We start from the raw sequence: 21797 nt of genomic DNA, 5'->3' as shown, positions 1-21797 counted from the left end.
AGCGTGGCGACACATTTAAATAGCTGGGACGGGCCGCACCCCACCAATCACGCGGAGGGGGCGGGCTGTCCGGCAATGGTGGCAGCTGCCTGTGCGCAGGCACTGATGCCGTTTTTAAAAGGGATGTCAGCCCTACTGGGAAATATAAATATTTAAAAAGAAATGGAATTAAAATAAATACATCTCTTTTGCCCCTCTCCCACTACCCCAATAACAAATTAATTTTTTGCCTTCCCCCCAAAACACCAACCTTTATCATCTGACCTCCCCAACCAAACTGCACAAATTTTCAACTAGAACCCATTCCCATCATCCCCTACAACCATGACGCTAATTTGACCCCATTTCCCCTCCCCACCGCACTAAAACATACCTCATCTCTGCCCCCCCACCCCCATCTTGTAAAAAGGCAAAATATTGCTGATGCTGGAAATCTGAAATAAAACAGAAATAAAACTTTTTTGCAAGTGTTCTGCCTCTTTTCCCTGGATAGGGATCCGAAGGCGCGGCAGTGCTGGCTGCTGGGCCATCAGGAGACGACGTGAGATTAATTAATTCACTTATTTTACATTATTTAAATATTTAAATTGCTGTCGCATTGCTGAGCGGTGGGGGGACTGCCACGAGTAACATTGGGCCGGGAACTGCCAGCGTCGAGGTCTATGGCGGGCCTCATCCGGGGCCATCTTTCGGGCCCCCCACCACGGACCCCAACATGGAAGACTCTTAAAATCCAGCCCTAGATAATTTAGTAATATTTTGATAATGGCTTGATGAAAAATGCATTTCAATAAAATTTCTACACCTTGAACATAACTTGGCAAAATATGGTTTACATAGGAGTTAAATATGAAATACATTTCTGTACATGAGGAATTAAGACTGATTTTGCAAAGTCTGAAGTAATTATACTGATTTATTAATTAGTTGTTGAAAACAGGGAGAAAGGCAAAAATCACACTGCAAAATATTTGCTTTTGCTAGGACTCAGACAAATTGTCTCACCTATTTGAGAGGGGAGACTTCCTTCCAAGACCAATAGCTCCCAGAATTCCAGAAGAGAGCTTCTCCTCTGCCAGATGACTCTGCTTCATTTGGAGTGCATGTAGTATCCTCATCAAAAATTCCAATGCAGTTACATCATTCTGATCAAGTTGAATCAATGTTAATTGCAATACTTTGTGCCACCACAGGAACAGCTTAGCCTCATCATTTGTGTTGCTGTTTGAAACAAATTAGCAGTGTTAACTTCCAGCAGAAAACAAAATCTCACCTACCAGATTAATAGTCACAATTCCTAAAGTCTGAAATGGTAAATTTTATTTGTATAAAATCAAATCCTTCATCATTAAATTCTGAGAGCATCAATCCTTGAGAAAGGGAAACCCTTTGTTCTGGTTGGCCACTTTTGTGTGTTTTCAGCTTACTTGCACAACAACCAGCTCACCACCACCCATTACAGAAATGAAAAATGTCAGCAATGGCTTTATTCCTGTAATATTAATTCTAAGTGGCTAAAATATATATAGCATAAACTTGCATAAAATTTCATCCTAAAACTTTTACTCACACTCATTTCATCATCCTTTTTATTTGTTAAATTTTACTCTTTCCTGTCCTTGTTCTAACTTCAAAGTCTCTCTTTTAGCATTTTTCTTTGGTGTCTACTCCATTATCCATTTGGCCGCAGGAATAACAAGCATGTAGATTGAAAAGCCAAATTATAGAAGTACCCTGAAAATCTTTTATGCATATTTCGGCATCAAAACCAGAAGTACTGTTGATACTTGTTGGTGCCTGCAGCCACACTGACTCTGGACAAATAAAACTAATGTTCAAAGATTTAAAAGTATTTCCCCACTCCCCAACAAAACGTTACTTTTGGAGGTATAATTATAAGTCTTGGCCAATTAAACTGTAGCACTGATATCACTAGAGCGACACTTTAAATGTCCCAGCACTATTGAAAGAACAGAATTCTTCAGATGACCTGGCCAACACTTTTCCCTTACCAGTACCACCAAAAAAATCAATTGTCTCATTGCTATTTGTGCAATGTTGTTGTGCAAATTGTTCATCATATCTGATTACATAATAAGTCAAAGTAATTCAATGCCGCCTAGATAATGGCGTATATCATTTTAAATTGCTTTTCTTTCTTTCTTTCTTGTTGCATACTTATTCCATTAAATTAAAACATGGACTTGAAATTTTTTATTACACAATTGTGGCTCTGGATCTGAAGGTTCCATGCAGATTAAATAAAACATTCTTATATCAGTCTGGCATTCCCATCACCATTTAAAAGAAAAACCAACTAAAATTCTTTCAGAATCACTTTAAATAAGAGTAACTTTGGGGAGCCATATATTTTATCAATGTTACCTAGGAAAGACTTGCTCTATCCATTTGTTAAGTAGAACCAACATTTTCATTTCGTTGGATAGAGTCTGCTCCATGTTCAAACGCTGAAGTATGTACACATAAAGTGTCAAATAACTTCCTAAATCCAAGCACTCTTTTAGAAATTCTTCTGCAGTTAGTTCCGGTACTTGAAGAGATACTAAAATTGGTCCCCATCCAAAATGCTGATCAAGACATGCTCCTAGATAAAATAAAACACATCTTGGTTACTAAAACAGTAAAAATAATTTTAAAAAATTAGAAAAATCTGTTTCATCATAAATCATCATAGTTATAAGTGTACAAACAAGTAGCTTTCGCAGAATGTTATTGTACAAGTTTTAAATTAAAAGTTGGGATATTTAAAACAAAATACAACACTAATATTGCTCAGTTTTAAACCTAAAAATTCTGGGGCCAATTTACATTTTGCTGAGTTTATATGGAATTGCAGTTGCAGTGTCAGGATAAATGGAGTCAACTTATTATGCAGAAAATATTGTTAGGTAAAATACTAAGCAATTGCGCAAGTGAGCTTTAATGTGCAGTGGAGCTTGCAAATATGGCTAGTTCTGGCAATGTGAAGAAAGAATGAAAGTATGGAATGTTTTGTGGAAATCGATCGCACCTACTTTTGACAATCTTGTAACAGAATTTTGCAACACCTGTTCTTAGTTATTTTACTTCGATACACAACCATGAACACAAGATGAACTGCTTTTTCTGATATATATTAATGACCTAGACCTTGGTGTACAGGGCACAATTTCAAAGTCTGCAGATGATACGAAACTTGGAAGCATTGTGAACTGTGAGGAGGATAGTGTAGAACTCCAAAAGGACATAGACAAGTTGGTGGAATGGGCAGACAGGTGGCAACTAAAGTTCAATGCACAGAAATGTGAATTGATTCATTTTGGTAGGAAGAACATGGAGAGACAGTATAAAGGGTACAATCCTAAAGGGGGTGCAGGAGCAGAGGGACCTGGGTGTATATGTGCATAAGTCATTGAAGGTGACAGGACAGGTTGAGAGAGTGGTTAATAATGCATACAGTATCCTGGGCTTTATTAATAGGGGCATTGAGTACAAGAGCAAGGAGGTTATGTTGAACTTGTCTAAGACACTAGTTCGGCCTCAGCTGGGTACTGCGTCCAGTTCTGGGCACCACACTTTAGGAAAGACGTAAGGGCACTGAAGAGTGTACAGAAAGGATTTATGACAATGATTTTGGAAAGACGTGAGGGCACTGAAGAGTGTACAGAAAGGATTTATGACAATGATTCCAGGAATGTGGAACTTCAGTTATGAAGACAGATTGGAGAAGTTAGGACTGTTTTCCTTGAAGAGAAGGCCGAGAGGTGATTTGATAGAGGTGTTCAAAATTATGAGGGGTCTGGACAGAGTAGATAGAGAGAAACTGTTCCCACTCGTGAAAGGATCGAGAATGAGAGGGCACAGATTTAAAGTATTTGGTAAGAGAAACAAAAGTGACATAAGGAAAAACATTTTCATGCCGAGAGTGGTTAACCCGCAGAGAGGTTTGGAATGCACTGCCTGAGAGTGTGGTAGAGGCAGGTTCAGTTGAAGCATTCAAAAGGGAATTAGATGGTTATATGAAAAGGAAGAATGTGCAGGGTTACGGGGAGAAGATGGGGGAATGGGACTGAGTGAGTTGTTCTTTCGGAGAGCTGGTGCGAACACGATGGGCTGAATGGCCTCCTTCTGCACTGTAACATTTCGGTGATTCTGTGATGTAAACACAGCAGAAATATTATTCCCAGTCTTAATTATAAATTTCATCATTATTGTCGCAATGACAAGTTATAAGAAATAAAACTCAGGTATGTATTACAAAAATTAACCTAACTTACATAATTCTCTGAAAACCTGTCCTTGTTAAAACTCTGAAGGTACATTATGACATACTGCACAATACTCTCCACTTGTTTTATATTTCAGTTACATAGATCACAGTTATGAACTGTCTGGCACTAACCAGAGAAGGAAAGATATCAATGCCTCATTGACTGCCAGATTCTAAACTGGCAAAAATTGCTCTCATCAGAGAGCAAAAAGAGACAGACTGCACGCTAATCCCTCCCTCTGTGTTGAGAATTGGCTCACTGAGCTGCCAAACAATGGCAACTTGTACTTATATAGTACCATTACTGCAGTAAAGCGTCCTGAGAAGCTACACAGCAGCATTATCAAACAAAATTTGACACCGAGCCACATAAGGAGACACTAGGGCAGATGACCAAAAGCTTGGTCAAAGAGATAGGTTTAAAGGAGGGAAGAGAGGTCGAGAGGTAAAAAGTTTTAGGGAGGGAATTCCAGACCTTAGTGATGAGGCAACTGAAGGCTCAGTCACTAACAGTGGAGCAATTAAAATCAGGAATGCTGAAGGGGCTAAAATTGGACGTATCTCAGAGGGTTGCAGAGCTTGAGGAAGTTACAGAGATAGGGAGGAGCAAGGCCACGGAGGGATTTGAAAACAAGGATGAGAATTTTTAAGTAGATGCATTGCTTAACCGGGAGCCAATGTAGGTCAGCGCGCACAAGGGTGATGGGTGGACAGGACTTGGATTCAGTTAGGAAATGGGCTCATGTTTACAGGGAGGGTGGAATATAGGCCAGTCAGGCATGCATTGCAAGTCAAGTCTACTAAAGCTACCATCTTAAATGAGAAACCTCCACCCGTGGGGTAGGAGCCATGGCAAGTACATGGTCTGTTTAGCTATGCCCCCATGCACTTCTTTGGCATCTCTGAATGAAAACCATTCTAATGTGCAAGATGCAAACATCAATAGTATGTGTTGGAAGATACCCAATTGTCTCTCGTTGATCCGTTATGCAAGAATACATAATTTTGCGATAGCTGATTTGTCTGGTGTTTCAACTAGTTTGTCTTGAACATCCTAGACAGCTTACTTCTTGCTAAGAGTTAACTCTTTGTGAGCTCAATCTAAGGTCAAATTGAAAAAAAATTCTGGAATGTTACAGGCACATCTAGCTAGGTAAAAGTTGAAGAAAATGAAACCAGTTCCTCAAACATACACATACTGCTTACCATCCTTGAAATAAGCCATGATGCACCCTTCAGTAGTTTCTGCCATGTGTTTAACAGATGCTAGACTTTGACAAGTTGCAGTCAGTAGTGGTAACGCGAGATTATAGTGCATCTTACTCTCAATCCAAGACCGCAAACTCACTCGCAGTGATTCTGCTGATGTAACACTGGTGTTATTCAGCATCATCAGTACTTCCATAAAAAGGCTGGCTATTGCCATGTGACGCATTTGACTGTCCACATCTGAGGAAAGGAAATGGAAGAAAAATACTATTCATGAAAAACTGACGATTCACCAGTAAATTTAACTAAATATACAGTAGGTCGATTACTAACTTACCTTCAGATGCACTTGATTATGATTTTTGAAATTATATTTATAATGCTAAATTCAGGAACTCTGCTCCAAAAGTCTGTAGATTTCAATACTAAGATTGATAAGTTTATTGTTATGTAAAGATATCAAGGGATATGGATCAATGACAGGTAAATTAAGTTGAGGGACAAATCAGCTTTCTCACGAGCAATTAGGGACAGACAATAAATGCTGGTCTTGCCAGCGTCACCCATATCCCATGAATGAATAATTTAAAAAATCTGATTGAATGATGTAACAGACCTAAGGCGCTGAATGGCCTACTCCTGTTTCTACACCCATCTTTCCTATTTCAAATAAAATTGTGTGTGTGTGCCCCTGTACGAGCATGTAGCTAGGTAAGTTTTTCATTGTATCCACAATGTGGTTCCTGTTAATGATAGGTTAATTTGTTGTTCAAGACACACAGCTGAAGGGCATTGTTTAATTAAGGACATAGAGTGGATATAAAGAGAGTCTGCTGGGACATTGGGGATGAAGGCAGGAGGCAGAGTTATGCAATGCTGCATTCTGTGAATAAACCCACTATCAAGAAAAGGATCTCTGTATAGCTTCTTTCTTCACCATTTGGATCCATATAACAGTTCTTATACCTAACTGGTTGTTTCTGAGAATGGAGGACATCTGAAGTTATCAAAGTTAAATGAAAGATTTTCTGTAAATAATGGTACAGGTAACTGCATTCTCGTGTGGCTTACTTGACTATCTGCAATCTTGGAGCAATTTCACAGGTCTTTCCTAAATTGATCGGGAGGGGCAGGAGGAGAGGCAAAATAGGTTGATGGTAGATGGAGGCAGCAACATGTCTGGATGGCTCAGTTGGTCTTTCCCTATCTTTGACTCAGCAAGTGGTTGGGTCTCTCATCTCTTATGTTTGTCTTGTTCCATTCACAAGGAGATGCTGTGGTAATGCAGATGTCCTACTGCTTCTATATTTTCCACAAATATATGATCACGTGTACTTGTTTTCAAGCTGTTACAAGATGAATAGCACGCCAGACGGTATGTGATGTAATGAATAATACATATAAAAGCTAAAAATCAAATAATTAGAAACTGCATTCACCAAATCAAAAATCAGATTTCCACTAACAACATAAGCTATCCCCTAGACAGTTTCCAGAATGCACTGACCTGGTGGGTTAAAGATAACAATATCATTCAATAGTGTTATCATTTCATGTTCTAGTTGAGCATTGACTATCTGAGCATTCTGATCCAAAGTGATGAGGCACTGGACAAATTGATGGACATGTGCCCTGCATTTATGTGTAGCATCCTAAAAAAAACAGATATACATTAGCAACTGAAGTGCTCACATTTAATTGTATTTGCCAATATGAGATCAAAATAAAAACAATTTCCTCACAGATACAAGTATGCTTTTGTTATGTGAACACAGTGACAGTAGGGCGGCACAGTGGCGCAGTGGTTAGCACCGCAGCCTCACAGCTCCAGCGACCCGGGTTCAATTCTGGGTACTGCCTGTGTGGAGTTTGCAAGTTCTCCCCGTGTCTGCGTGGGTTTCCTCCGGGTGCTCCAGTTTCCTCCCACATGCCAAAGACTTGCTGGTTGATAGGTTAATTGGCCATTATAAATTGCCCCTAGTATAGGTAGGTGGTAGGGAAATATAGGGACAGGTGGAGATGTGGTAGGAATATGGAATTAGTGTAGGATTAGTATAAATGGGTGGTTGATGGTCGGCACAGATTTGGTGGGCCGAAGGGCCTGTTTCAGTGCTGTATCTCTAAACTAAACAGGAACTTTAGCAATTTCCAATATAATGTCCAGACCAGATGAATAGAAGGCTGTAATTTGTGTAATAAAAGAAAAGCAAAATACTGTGGATGCTGGAAATGTGAAATAAAAACAAAGTGCTGGAAATACTCAGCAGGTCTGGCAGCATCTCTGGAGACAGAAACAAAGTTAACGTTTCCGTCAACTGTAATAGGTGCACAGGTTTCACAATCATAACTTCTAAACAAATTGTCATGCAGGCCCCCACCTGCCAAGAATGAGGCACATTAATTTTGCCACATGGATATTAACTTTCAACTTGTTGCTGGAGGAGGCGGCCTATTACAAGGGGTTGCAGGCCCCTGGCCAGAAAGACATTTTTGCATATTAGCAGATAGTGTTGGAACAAAGGAGCTATTCCCTGCTCCCAATACGCAGAACAGACCTGGTCAAACCAGTCAGTCACATGACCACCCTGCTGGCCAACATGGGGAGTTTTAAATTGTAGAGACGATGTTTGAACTGGCAGAAAGCTCTGTGCCGCTGGATTGAAAAGACCTCCTGTCTGCTCCCATCTCTTTCTCACAGAACTGAAACCCACTGAAGACACATGAGCCCCAAGAGAGAAAAGTCTCCTGCAGTGAACAAGGTTTAAGAATAATACTGGGCCCCAAAGAAAAGCAAGATCAACCTACAAAATGACTCTCCAGTGAGCTCGAAGAACCATAACAAACTCTTCAGATATTGCCTCAAACTTTTCTACTTTATTTTTTCCTTCTCTTTTTTGTCCCTACCTGCATGTGTGTATCGTGTATCTGTCGTCGTTAAGCGAATTAGGGTTTACGTTTAAGTTTAATAAATTTCACTTTTCTTCTTTAAACCTAAGAAAGCCTGTTTGTGCTCATTTCTTTGTCTTATAATTGGAAAGCGGTGAGCAAGGATTCACCAAGGGGGAGTTTGAAACACAGATGGTTTAAAATTAAACCCTGTTACAGTAAGACCAGGTGAAGGCTGAAAGGGACCCCTAGACACCTTTCTCACCTGGTCATAACAAAATCAATCTGATTTTTTTCTCCCCTCTTTGCGCTGACTGTTGAACCATTGAACTAGTTACTTGGTGTGTTTCTTCTCTTGCATGCATCAGCCCTTCTTTAGAATTGGGTTATTCTGCAATAGCAGATTCAAAAACTCTCAGCATTTATACTAGCAAGGGTTTCAGGGCAAAGCAAGTGACAACCATTATTTAGCGCCTACTTCATTAGTTTTGTTTTCCAACATTTATAATGAGTGTGTATCGATCGCACTACACATTGGGTTGCAGGTTGTGTCTAATTTCAGAGCTGCTTTCATGTCACACACAAGGTATTATTGAATAAACCTATGAGTGATTTGCAATACAAGTGCATTTAGTCAGTGAATATTGTTCAAAGGCAAACATAGTAGTGTATCATGTACTGGAAGACATGAATTAGAAAAGCAATCATGTAAATACAACTCAGAGTCATAGAGTTATACAGTACAGAAACAGGCCCTTCGGCCCAACGTGTCTATGCCGGCCATCAAGCACCTATCTATTCTAATCCCATTTTCCAGCACTTGGCCCGTAGCCTTGTATGCCAAGGTGTTTCAAGTGCTCATCTAAATACTTCTTAAATGTTGAGGGTTCCTGCCTTCACCACCTCTTCAGGCAGTGAGTTCCAGATTCCAACCACCCTCTGGGTGAAAACATTTTTCCTCAAAACATAACTCATCCTGAACCAAACAAATACATTTCTTTTTATATCTACTTACACTGTGTACGTCGAATGTTTCATTAAAACCCGCAGCAACTTTTAAAAGCTTTAGTATCAGTTCAGCTGATGGATCTTTTAAGATGACAACGGAGGGTGAGTAGTGACTACTGAAGTAGCTCATGACTTTTTGGTATGATACCATGTCCACAAAATGCCAGGGTAATGCACTTGACTGTCCAAGAAGGCTAAGTAATGGGGATTCCTGCAGAGATCAGCATTAACAGCTGGGTTAGTGAAACTTAAGTTATGAATAAAATTAAATAAGCATGATTATTTAGCTTTTTCATCAAAGGATCCAAGATGGAACAGTAAAATTCTTCCAGATCATCTAAGAATCAAAAGGTGTAACTGCACCCAAATGCTTGTGAAGACTTCAATTTTCCAAGAAGCAATACTGTGACATCAGTTTTGAAAATAAAAATAAAATGAAATTAAAAAATACACATGAATTTATTGTACAATAGAAGTATTAATTTGCCAAATTAATGTCATGTTTGAATAGTGGACAAAAATCACATAAAATCAGAATTTTTGTAACTATCAAGATTTTTTTTTCATAACACCAGGGCCCTCTAATCAATGTTTTCTTTATTCCTAATGCTGATAATAAACCTACATTTCAGAAACATGAAAAGCACAGATTGCCACTCTCCTCAGGTCTGCTACACCAAACTTATCCCAGGCCAAAATAATGTGGTGACATTTTCCTGTCAATTATGTTGTTTCCAGAGGAAGCATCCAGTTAACATCACCTGCTCATTTTCCCACCCTCCCCTGGAGCAAGGCACTGTAACTTTCTGCCCATTTTTAAATCTTTGTGACTGTATGATACCTCTACTAGTAAGACTGACAGCAACCAGTTTGTAACTTTAATATCCTTGAATTATATCAACTTTAGTTGCACAAACGATAGTTAAATCTCACATTTGGCTGTGGTGCATCAACAGCATAGATGGACTTAACCATAGATTTGAAGTTATACTTTTTTAATTCTGCATTTTAAAAATTACTTGTCTGGATCAATTATAAAGTAAGCTTTCTAAATTACATTTTAGCTGAGAAAATGCCATTAGTACAACAACTTACAACCATGTTCAGTTACTCTAAGAATTAATGAATCTGTTCCTTTAATAAGATATTGCAATACCTCCTAATGGAAAGATAGTCAAGAGAAAATACAAAACTACTTACTGGTTCACTTATAAGTTTGTCTTCTTTTGATAGAAAAACCATCATAAACAGCAAATAGACAACCATAGTTCGTGTTTGTAAGAGAGGTTGGGGATTCCAAGCATCTGAAAGAACACTGACCCAGTTAACTTCACATAGCAAAGTTCCCAAAAATAGGAAACAGCTCTTTGGACTTCCTCTCTCTACCTGAAAGACAAGATAGAGATTAAACACCGAGGTTGGCCACTGTCCTCTCCTTGGCTTTATGCAGAACTAAACTAACATTAAACATAAACACCAAACAGTTGAATATTTCTCTGGACTGCAACAGTCACTGCCAATTCCAACCATATCTCCATAAACAAAAGGAATAGAAAAACCTTTCACCTGAAAAGAGTCATATCCCTTAAGCTCACAACACCTTCTCTGCAGCAATACTCTTCGCAAATACCCTCAAATATTTCTCTGAGACAAAATTTTGTTAGACTACTTAATGATTTAAAGGCCAACCAATCCATATTTACATCAACTGGTAAAGTCCTATTTTATTGTTTTAGCAATGATGAAGTTACTAGTTTTTAAACTATGAAATGCTTGACCAGGGTTGCCAGAAAGCACCATTCTTGTTCCACTGATTGTAAAACTATTTGAATAGTATTACAGTGCAAACTGTTAAATAAATCAGTACATTGTTAAACAACTTTATTCACTGTTCTTTTGTTTTATCAGTTTTAACTGTGTATCAAGAAGTTAACAATGAATGCAAACTGGATTGCAATTACAGCACTGTCAAATTATTAGATAATATACATATTATAGTGCAGAATAAATCTTTAAAAAGGACCTTTTAAAACAAACAATCTCATATATCAATACCGTACAGTACTTAACAGTAAAACCACTAAAATACAGGTAAGTTATAAGCATCAAAAAGTTTGAACATTAGCACCTGATGAGGTGGTTTTCACAACCGAACACAAAAGTGCTGGAGGTGAAAAAGACCGAACTGGTCACATGATTTATAAATCAAGACAAAAATGTTTGTAAAAATGCTGAACACATTATTAAACCGATTGAGACTCAAGGGTGGGAATTTTATGCTCTCCCCGCAGTGGGTTTGGAGGCGGGGAGAGCATAAGATTGTGTGGGTTGGTGGCGGGGTTCCTGCATCTTCCCCCTTCCGCCAAAATTTAGTCTGGCCTTCCGGCCCTGCCAATTGAGGCCTTTAACTGGGCAATTACTCCCCAATTAAGGGGATCATTCCACTTCCACCACAGGCATCCGTGCGGCAAGTGGCCCCGTCACTGCACGGGAAGCATGGCACGAAAAACCATGTGGGATGCTTCCCGTCTCAGGGGGGGATGGGGGGCTCCTTTGCTAAAAGGCACTCTGTGCTTGAATGAGGGACCTAGCCTTGGGAAGAGGGGAGCGCACTCAATGCCACACCCTTGCCCTTGCTACAGACCCCCCTCAGCCCCCTCCCCTGCAGCCCCCACCCTGTGAGACCCCTCTTGCCCTGACCTACCTGTGGCCTGGGTCAGGTGCTCCTCCGGCAGCAGCCAGGTATGGCGCTGCTCACTGGAACAGCTGCCAGCCTGAATGGCCGGCAGCTCTCCGAGGGCGGGACTTCTGACGACAGTCTTTGATCTCGTGCAAGGCCCACTTAAATGCCTAATTGGCATTAGATTCAGTGGGGTTTCCGGAGAAGAGGCGATGTGGAGTTTTCAGCGTCGCTTTTTCTGGACGTTGAGACCCCCGTCACCAACATATAATCTTGTCCAAGGGGCCAACTATTGCCCCTACATCTTATGTTCTTATGATTGAATCTCTCTGCGAGAGCAACTCAGCTAGTTCCACTCCCCTGCTCTTTTCCCACAGCCCTGCAAATCTTTTCCCTTCAGATAATTATCCAATTTCCTTTTGAAAGCCATGATTGTAAAGTTTTTCCTCCTGTCACCTCTGGTTCATTTGCCAATCACTTGTCCGCTGGTTCTTGACCCTTCTGCCAATCTGAACAGTTTCTCCCCCATCTACTTTGTCCAGACCCTTCTAATTTTGCAACCCTTATCAAATCTCCTCTCAACATTCTTTTCTCTAAGGAGAACAGTCTCAGCTTCGGCAAACGTCCTTGTAACCATTCTCGTAAATCTTGCACCCTCTCCAATACCTTCACATCCTTCCTAAAGTGTGGTGCTCAGAATTGGACACAATACTCCAGCTGTGACTGAACCAGTGTTTTATAAAGGCTCATCATAACATCCTGACTTTTGTACTCTCAACTTCTATTTATAAAGCCTAGAATCCTGTATGCCTTATTAATTTTCTCAACCTGCCCTGTCACCTTCAATAAGTTAACAGAGAGGGTTTATAAGGGTAATGCTGTTGCTGTGGTGTACGTGGACTTCCAAAAGGCGTTTGGTAAATTGCCACATAGCAGGCTTGTCAGTAGAGTTGAAGCCCATGAAATAAAAGGGACAATGGCAGCATGAATATGAAGTTGGCTGTGTGACTGGAAACGGAGTGGTGGTGAATGGTTGTTTTTTGGGCTGGAGGACGCTACATAGTTGAGTTCTGAAGTTTCTATATTCAGCCTGGTTCTCATTTGTATTAACAACCTGATATCTGCACCCTGTTTCTGCTTCATCTTACTCTCTTTCATCATCCAGGGAACTCTAAATTTAATTTATCCTACCTTTCCATCTGGTGGAAATGTACCTTGACTATACCTGAACTATCTCCTCTTTAAAGGTAATCCATTGTTAAATTCCAGTTTTGCCTGCCATTCTTGGATTCCAATTTACCAGGGCCAGATTTATTCTCACCCCATTAAAATTGGCCTTCCCCCAATTATTTTTGCACTGGATTGCTCCTTGCCCTTTTCCATAGTTGACCTAAACCTTATGATAGATTGGTCACTGTCCGCTAAATGTTTTTAAAAATTCATTCATGGGATGTGGGCGTCGCTGGCCAGACCAGCATTTATTGCTCATCCCTAATTGCCCTAACTGAGTGGCTTGCTAGGCTATTTCAGAGGGCATGTAAGAGTCAACCACATTGCTGGAGTCACATGTAGGCCAGACCAGGTAAGGACAGCAGATTTTCTTCCCTAAACGACATTAGTGAACCAGATGGGTTTTTTACAACAATCGACAATGGTTTCATGGCCATCATTAGACTAGCTTTTTTTAATTCCAGATTTGTTAATTGAATTCAAATTCTACCTTCTGCTGTGGTGGGATTTGAACCCATGTCCCCAGAGCAATACCCTGGGTCTTTGGGTCACTAGTCCAGTGACAATACCACTACGCCACCGCCTCCCCTTTCTTTACTGACACTTGATCCACTTACCCCACCTCATTCCCCAGAACTAGATCTAGCAATGCCTCCTTCCTTGTTGGACTGGAAACATACTGACCTGGAAAATTCTCCTGAACACACTTCAGAAACTCTTTGCTCTTGCTGCCTTTTACACTATTACTAACCCAGTCTCTATTAGGATAATTAAAGTCCCCCTTAATAACTACTCTCTCTTTTTTACACCTCTCTGTAATTTCCTTGCAGATTTGTTCCCATCTTTCCCACTAGTTGGTGGCCTTTGGAATATATCCATTGGAACCTCTGTAGTTTCTTAGCTCTAACCAAACTGATTCTGTCTTTGACCCCTCTAGGACATCCTCTCTCTCCAGCACTGTAATGTTATCCTTATTCAATAGTGCCATCCCTCCTCCTATCTTTCCTGAACACCTTGTATCCAGGAATATTTAGTAAACAGTCATTTGGTAGTACAGAACTTGAGTATTGCTGAAAATAGAGACATGTCGTCGAAGCTTTTCGTCTTGCACTCATCAGGACAGGTCCTATTTTCAGGAATATTTGGTACGGAGTCCTGCCCTTTTTTGAGCCAGGTCTCCATTATCGCCACAAACTCCGCCTGTGCGGAGTTTGCAAGTTCTCCCTGTGACCGTGTGGGTTTTCGCCAGGTGCTCCGGTTTCCTCCCACCGCCAAAGACTTGCAGGTGATAAGTAAATTGGCCATTGTAAATTGCAGGTAGGTGGTAGGGAATATGGGATTACTGTAAGGTTAGTATAAATGGGTTGTTCTTGGTCGGCACAGACCCGGTGGGCCGAAGGGCCTGTTTCAGTGCTGTATCTCTAAATAAATAAATAAAATAAATAAACATCATATTCCCATATGGCTACCTGTGCCTGCAGCTCACCACACTTCGTGCATTCACATACCTGCACAGTAAACCCACAGTATGCCTTATTTCATTTTTTCTTACTCTGACCCCACTTTATACCTTACTAAATGCAGTGTTTGCAATTAATCTAAATGTTTTATTAATTTAAAAGGGAAAGTATTTTGGATGGAAATTTATTTCTGAAATGTTTTATTCTTATATCTTTTCATTTAGGTGGACTTGACTGTACTTCCAATAAATGCAGTAAGACAAATTCACTGGCACTCAGAACCTGTAAAATCAATAGAGAGAGCAAAAGTGAGTTGAAAATGCTTAACTTTGTAGAAAGTCTAAAATGGATACACTAAAAGCAACATTAGAATAACTTTTCACTAGGTGACCTACTTTAAAAAACTCTTCCATTAAAGCTTGGTCAGGGTACAACTCTCTCCATGGCAGCTTGGAATATTCAGAATGGTAGGTATACAGAATATACTCTGGCATTTTGGGTACAGTGCAAGTTTCACAATAATGCATCAAATGGAACCACAGAGCTCCTCGCTGGCCAGGAATTAGTTTATCTGTAAGGAAAAGAGGGAATAATATAATATTGTGTGTAATGAAGAAAATTACAACTGCTATGATAATTATTTGCTGTTGAGGCTAAAATAGCAAAGAAAATAACTCATGATTGTGTCCTTTATGTGACATTTTCCTTGAATTTATCCAAACAACAGACGCTGCACCTCAAAATATAGCTTTTAGGGTGTGAAGCACTTTGGGATTGTCTGACAACTTGATATATAAATGTGAATTCTTTCTCTTCAACATTATTTTATTGCGAGTTACTTGGTACCTGGGGTTAGCATCAGTTATTTTTAAGCAATCATCGACAGCAAGGCCTGATCCTAACTCCATAATTTTACAATATCTGAACATAATGCATATTCCTTCAAATCCACCTTTCTTCCCAGAATTAAAGGATCAGCCTAATTAAATCAGAGCTTACCTTTAAAACTCTGATGCAGATAATCAACACATTTAGTAAATAACTTCACCATCCCTGATGCTACTGGAGTGTCGATCTCTAGCCAAGGATATGAACGGTTATTGCTGTAAATTAAAATACAATATTGGGATGCTCAACAAAACATATGAACATAGTGTGAATTGCAAATGGTAACAATCAAAATTGGTAGCCTTTTTGTGATAATCAACGATCATTCAAAATATTATAATTAGTAGAATTCGGATGAAACAAAAGGCAGGACAAATCCAATCCAACCAATTACCATCCCATTAGTCTATCCTCAATCATCAGCAAAGTGATGGAAGGTGTTGTCGATAATGCTATCAAGTGGCACTTACACAGCAATAACCTGCTCATTGATGCTCATTTGGGTTCTGCTAGGGCCACTCAGCTCAAGACCTCGTTATAGACTTGGTCCAAACATGGTCAAAAGAGCTGAATTCCAGAGGTGAGGTGAGAGTGACTGCCCTTGACATCACAACAGCATTTGACCAAATGTGGCATCAAAGAGCCTAGCAAAACTGAAGTCAATGGGAATCAGGGGAAAACCTTTCCAATGGTTAGAATTATACCTAGCACAAAGGAAGATGGTTATGGTTGTTGGAGGCTAATCAGTTCAGCTCCAGGATATTTCTGGAGCTCCTCAAGGTAGTGTCCTAGGCCCAACCATCTTCAGCTGCTTCATCAATGACCTTCCCTCCAACATAAGTTCAGAAGTGGGGATGTTCTCTGATAATTACACATTGTTCCGTACCATTCGCAACTCCTCAAATACTGCAGCAGTCTGCATCCACATGCAGCAAGACATGGACAACATTCAGGCTTGGGCTAAGTGACAAGTGACATTCATGCCACACAAGTGCCAGGCAATGACCATTTCCAACAAGTGAGAAACTACCATGTCCTATAAGAACATAAGAAATAGGAGCAGGAATAGGCCATATAGCCCCTCGAGCCTGCTCCGCCACTCAATACAATCATAGCTGATCTTCAGCTTCAACTTCACTTTCCTGCCCGCTCCCCATATCCTTTAATTCCCTGAGACACCAAAAATCTGTCTATCACAGCCTTAAATCTAGTCAATGATGGAGCATCCACAACCCTCTGGGGCAGATAATTCCAAAGATTCACAATTCTCTAAATAATTGTCTCCTTATCCTCAGACTATGCCCCTTTGTTCAAGACTCCCCAGCCAGAGGAAAGAAGCTCTGTGTCTACTCTGTCAAGCCCCTTGTAATATTTCAATGAGATCACCTCTCATCCTTCTAAATTCCAGAGAATATAGATCCAATTTATTCAGTCTCTCATCACAGTACAACCCTCTCATCCCAGGGACCAATGTAATGAACTTTCAATGTACTGCCTCCAAGGCAACCCCTTCATCCCAGGAATCAGCCGAGTGAATCTGTTTTGAACTGCCTCCAATGCCAGTATATCCTTTCATAAATACGGGGACCAAAACTGTTCACAGTACTCCAGGTGCGGCCTCACCAACATCCTGTACAGTTGAAACAAGACTTCCCTATTTTTAAACTCCAACCCCCTAGCAATAAAGGCCAAAATTCCATTTGCCTTCTTAATTACTTGCTGTACCTGCATGCTAACTTTTTGTGTTTCATGCACAGAATACCCAGTGCTGCACTTTTTTTGGAGACTCTCTATTTAAATAATAGTCTGCCTTTTGATTCTTCCTACCAAAGTACATGACCTCACACTTTCCTACATTAAATTCCATCTGCCAAGTTTTTGCCCACTTACTCAACCTATCTATATCCCCTTGCAGATTCCTAATGTTCTCATCACAACATGCCCTCCCACCTATTTTTGTATCAACAGCAAATTTGGATATATTACACTTTGCTCCCTCCTCCAAGTCATTAATATAGTTAGTACATAATTGAGGCCCTAGAACTGATTCTTGTGGCACTCCACTAGTTATGTCTTTCCAACCTGAAAAAGACCCATTAATCCTGACTCTCTGTCTTCTGTGAGTTGACCAATCCTCAATCCATGCTAATACATTACCCCAAATACTGTGAGCTCCCCTCTTGTGCAATAATCTTTTATGTGGCACCTTATCGAATGCCTTCCGGAAATCTAAATACACTATATCTACAGGTTCCCCTTTATCAATTCTGCTTGTTATATCCTCAAAGAACTCTAGCAAATTTGTCAAACATGATTTCCCTTTCACAAAACCATGTTGACACTGTTTGATTGTGTTAAGCTTTTCTAAATGTCCTATTTCTTGCTTAATAATGGACTCTAGCATTTTCCCAATGACCGATGTTAGGCTGACTGGCCTATAGTTTCCTGCTTTTTGTCTCCTTCCCTTCTTGAACAGGGGCGTCCTGGGACCCTCCTGGAATTCAGTGAGTTCTGGAATATTTAGACCAATGCCTCCACTATCTCTTGGATGCAGGCCGTCAGGTCCTGGCGACTTGTTTGCCTTTAGTCCCATTAGTTTGTCAAATACTTTGTCCTTCGTGATAGAGGCTGTTACAAGATCTTTCCTCCCATTAGCTCCTTGCTTATCTGATATCTGTGGGATGTTTATAGTATCCTCCACCATGAAGACTGATACAAAATGTTGGTTTAAATTATCTGCCATTTCCCTGTCCCCCGTCATCAATTCTCCAGTTGCATCCTCCAAGGGTCCTACGCTCACTTTAGCTACTCTTTTTATATACCCATAGAAGCTCTTGCTGTTTGCTTTTATAATTCTTGCCAATTTACTTTCATAATCAATTTTCTCTCTATCAGCTCTGCTGGTTCCTAAAAAATTCCTAGTCCTATGGCCTACCACTAGTTTTTGCCGCTCTGTATGCCTTAGGTTTTGATTGGATACTCTCCTTGACCGCCTTTGTTAACCACGGGTGGTTCATCTTTCTCATCGAGTCCTTCTTTTTGACCGGGATAAATTTTTGCTGAGTGTTATGAAACATCTGCTTAAATGTCTGCCACTGCTCATCCAATGACCTTCCCCTTAGTCTATTTTCCCAGCCCACTTTAGACAACTCTTTCTTCATACCTCTGTAATTGCTCTTGTTTAAGTTGAAGACACTGGTTTGAGACCCAAGTTGCTCACCCTCAAACTGAATTTGAAATTCTACCATGTTGTGATCCCTACCCCCTAGAGGGCAATAAATTCTGGCCTTGCCAGCAATGCCCACATCCCAAGGATGAATCAAGAAAGGGAAAAACCTCAACTAGAGGCCTGCTTTAGGTCAGGAAAAAGAACCCGACCGAACCACAGCGGGCCCGAGTCCCTCCGATTTTGCTCCAAGCCCAAATCAACCTGAACCCACCACTAGTTGGCCCGACCCGACCACTTACCTTCCTGTCACCGGACCTGCAAGAAGCTGCAGCGCATGCGCGAGCCATCATAGGGACGTCACGCGCTCATTGCGCAGACTTAGTTTCCTCCCGGACTCCCAGCTCAGGTAAGTTTTTTTATTTTTAATACTTACCAGCAGAGCACTTACCGTGTGTGTCCGGCCCGACACGATCTGGACTCAACCTGACCCGTGCCCGAAAGCCGGCCCTGGAAGATGGACCCGACCCCAACCGAACCCGACACATGTCGTTGGGTCCCGTCGGGTAGCAGGCCTCTAATCTCAACAACAACTTGCAGTTATAAAGCACCTTTAACACAGTAAAATATCCCAAGGTGCTTCACAGGATAGTTATCAAACAAGATTTGATACCAAGCCACATAAGGAAACATGAGAACTGATGACCAAAAGTTTGGTCAAAGAGGTAGATTTTAAGCAGCCTCTTAAAGGAGGAGAAAGAGAGATGTAGAGAGGGTACGGGAGGGAATTCCAGAGCTTAGGGCCCAGGCAGTTGCAGCGTTTTCGCCATAGTTCGAGCAAGACACCGGAATTGGAGGAACGCAGAGATCTCGGATGGTTGTAGGGCTGGAGTTTACAGAGATAGGGAGGGCGAGACCATATGAACTAGAAGCAGGAGTAGGCTCTTCAGCCCCTCAAGTTTGTTCCGCCATTCTATAAGATCATGGCTGGTCTGTTTGTGGATTCAACACCTCTTTCCTGCCTACCCCCAATATCCTTTGACTCCCTTTTAGGTCAAGAATCTGTCCACCTCTGCTTTAAAAACATTGAATGACCCTGCCTCCACCACTGTCTGGGGAAGAATGTTTCACAGACTGACGACCCTCTGAGAGAAAAAGTTTCTCATCTCTCTCGTAAATGGGAGACCTCTTATTTTTAAACTGTGCCGTCCTAGTTTTAGTCTCTCCCACAAGGGGGTACACCCATTCAACATCCACCCTGTCATGTCCCTTCAGGATCTTATATGTTTTAATAAGATCACCTCTCATCCTTCTAAACTCCAATGAATACAGACCCAACCTTTCCTCATAAGATAACCCTCTCATTCCAGGAATCAGTCAAGTGAACCTTCTCTGAACTGCTTCCAATGCAATCATATCCTTTCTTAAGAAAGACCAAAACTGTACACAATACTCTAGATATGGTCTCACCAATGCCCTGTACAACAGCAGCAAAACATCTCTACTTTTATAGTCAATTCCCCTTGCAATAAATGACAACATTGCATTTGCCTTCTTAATCACTGCAATCTCTCTCCATTTAAATAATCATTGCTTTTCTATTTTTCCAGCCAAAGTAGACAAGTTCACACTTTCCCACATTATACTCCATCTACCAAATCTTTGCCCACTTAGTTAACCGATCTATATCCCTTTGCAGACTCCTTTTGTCCTCTTCACAACTTACTCTCCTACCTATCTTTGTGTCATCAGCAAATTTAGCAACCATACATTCTGTCCCTTCATCCAAGTCATTGATATAGATTGTAAAGAGTTGAGGCCTCAATACTGATCCTTGTGGCACTCCAATAGGTACAGCTTGCCGATCTGAAAAAGACCAATTTATGCCTACTCTGTTTCTGTCAGCTATCCAATCCTTTATCCACGCTAATATGTTATCCCCTATACCATGTGCTTTAATTTTGTTTACTAACCTTTCTTGTGGCACCTTGTCAAATGCTTTCTGGAACTCCAAGTACACCACATCCACTGGTTCCCCTTTATCCATGAAGGGATATGAAAACATGGATGAGAATTTTAAAATTGAGATGTTGCTTAACTGGGAGCGCAGGGTGATGGGTGAATGAGGCTTGGTGTGAGTTAGGATTTAGGAAACAGAGTTTTGGATCAGCAAGTTTATTGAGGGTGGAAGATGGAAGGTCAGCAAGGATAAACATTGGAAATAGCAGGAATAGGCCATCCGGCCCCGCTATTCAAGTACATCATGGCTGATCCTCTACCTCAATGACATTTTCCTACACTTATGCCATATCTGTTGATATCTTTAGTATCTAGAAATATATCGATCTCTGTCTTAAACATACTCAATGATTGAGCTTCCACAGCCCTCTGGGGTGGAGAATTACAAAGATTCACCACCCTCTGAGTGAAGAAATTTTTCCTCATCTCAGTCCTAAATGGCCTACCACTTATTCTGAGACTGTGTCCTCTGGTTCTAGAGCCCCCAAACAGGTTCTTTGGCTACAACTTGACAGGTAAGAATGCAACCAGGAGAAGGTAGCCTGGACGACAGAGGAGAGGCACTAGTGGAGGATGGTGTGGACAATCATGTCAAAGGCTGCAGGTAGGTCGAGAAGGATGAGGAAGGACAGTTTGCCACAGCCAATCACACAGGATATCATTCGTGACTTTGATCAGGGCTGTTTCAGTACTGTGGCAGGGGTGGAAACCTGATTGGAGGGATTCAAATGTGAAGTTACAGGAAAGATGGGCACTGATTTGGGAGGCAACAACACATTCAAGGGACTTTCAAGAGAAAGGGAGGTCGGAGATAGGGTTCTAGTTTGCAAGCACAGAAGGGTCAAGTGTGGATTTTTTGAGCTGATGGGCAATAGCAGATTTGAAAGGGAGGAGACAGTACCTGAGGAGAGGGAACCGTTAACAATATCAACTAACATGGGAACTAGCAAGGGAAGTTGCGTGGTCAGCAGTTTGGAGGGA

At 40.9% G+C, this 21797-nt stretch overlaps 1 protein-coding gene and 1 long non-coding RNA gene across 2 annotated transcripts in view; one reads left to right on the top strand and one right to left on the bottom strand.

The window, feature by feature from the left end:
* The window catches only part of epg5 (ectopic P-granules autophagy protein 5 homolog (C. elegans)), a 229378-nt gene that overhangs the window by 5723 nt on the left and 201858 nt on the right, over positions 1–21797 (bottom strand). Inside the window, exons 35-42 of the mRNA XM_068032710.1 lie at positions 15743–15846; positions 15139–15314; positions 10574–10759; positions 9381–9584; positions 6987–7131; positions 5477–5719; positions 2386–2605; positions 1006–1221 (exon numbers count right to left, since the gene is read on the bottom strand). Of these exons, the coding sequence (XP_067888811.1) occupies positions 1006–1221; positions 2386–2605; positions 5477–5719; positions 6987–7131; positions 9381–9584; positions 10574–10759; positions 15139–15314; positions 15743–15846 (1494 nt within the window). The remainder of the gene's footprint in view (positions 1–1005; positions 1222–2385; positions 2606–5476; positions 5720–6986; positions 7132–9380; positions 9585–10573; positions 10760–15138; positions 15315–15742; positions 15847–21797) is intronic.
* LOC137370411 (uncharacterized) overlaps positions 1–21797 on the top strand; it is a 169963-nt gene that overhangs the window by 131398 nt on the left and 16768 nt on the right. The window contains exon 2 of the long non-coding RNA XR_010975133.1: positions 14968–15051. This is a non-coding gene — a long non-coding RNA (uncharacterized lncRNA). The remainder of the gene's footprint in view (positions 1–14967; positions 15052–21797) is intronic.

The sequence above is a fragment of the Heterodontus francisci genome, chromosome 1 (assembly GCF_036365525.1).
Source record: "Heterodontus francisci isolate sHetFra1 chromosome 1, sHetFra1.hap1, whole genome shotgun sequence".
NCBI classification, from domain to species: Eukaryota; Metazoa; Chordata; class Chondrichthyes; order Heterodontiformes; family Heterodontidae; genus Heterodontus; species Heterodontus francisci.
Note: the sequence above shows the minus strand (reverse complement) of the source record. Positions and strands in the feature narration are given on the sequence as shown.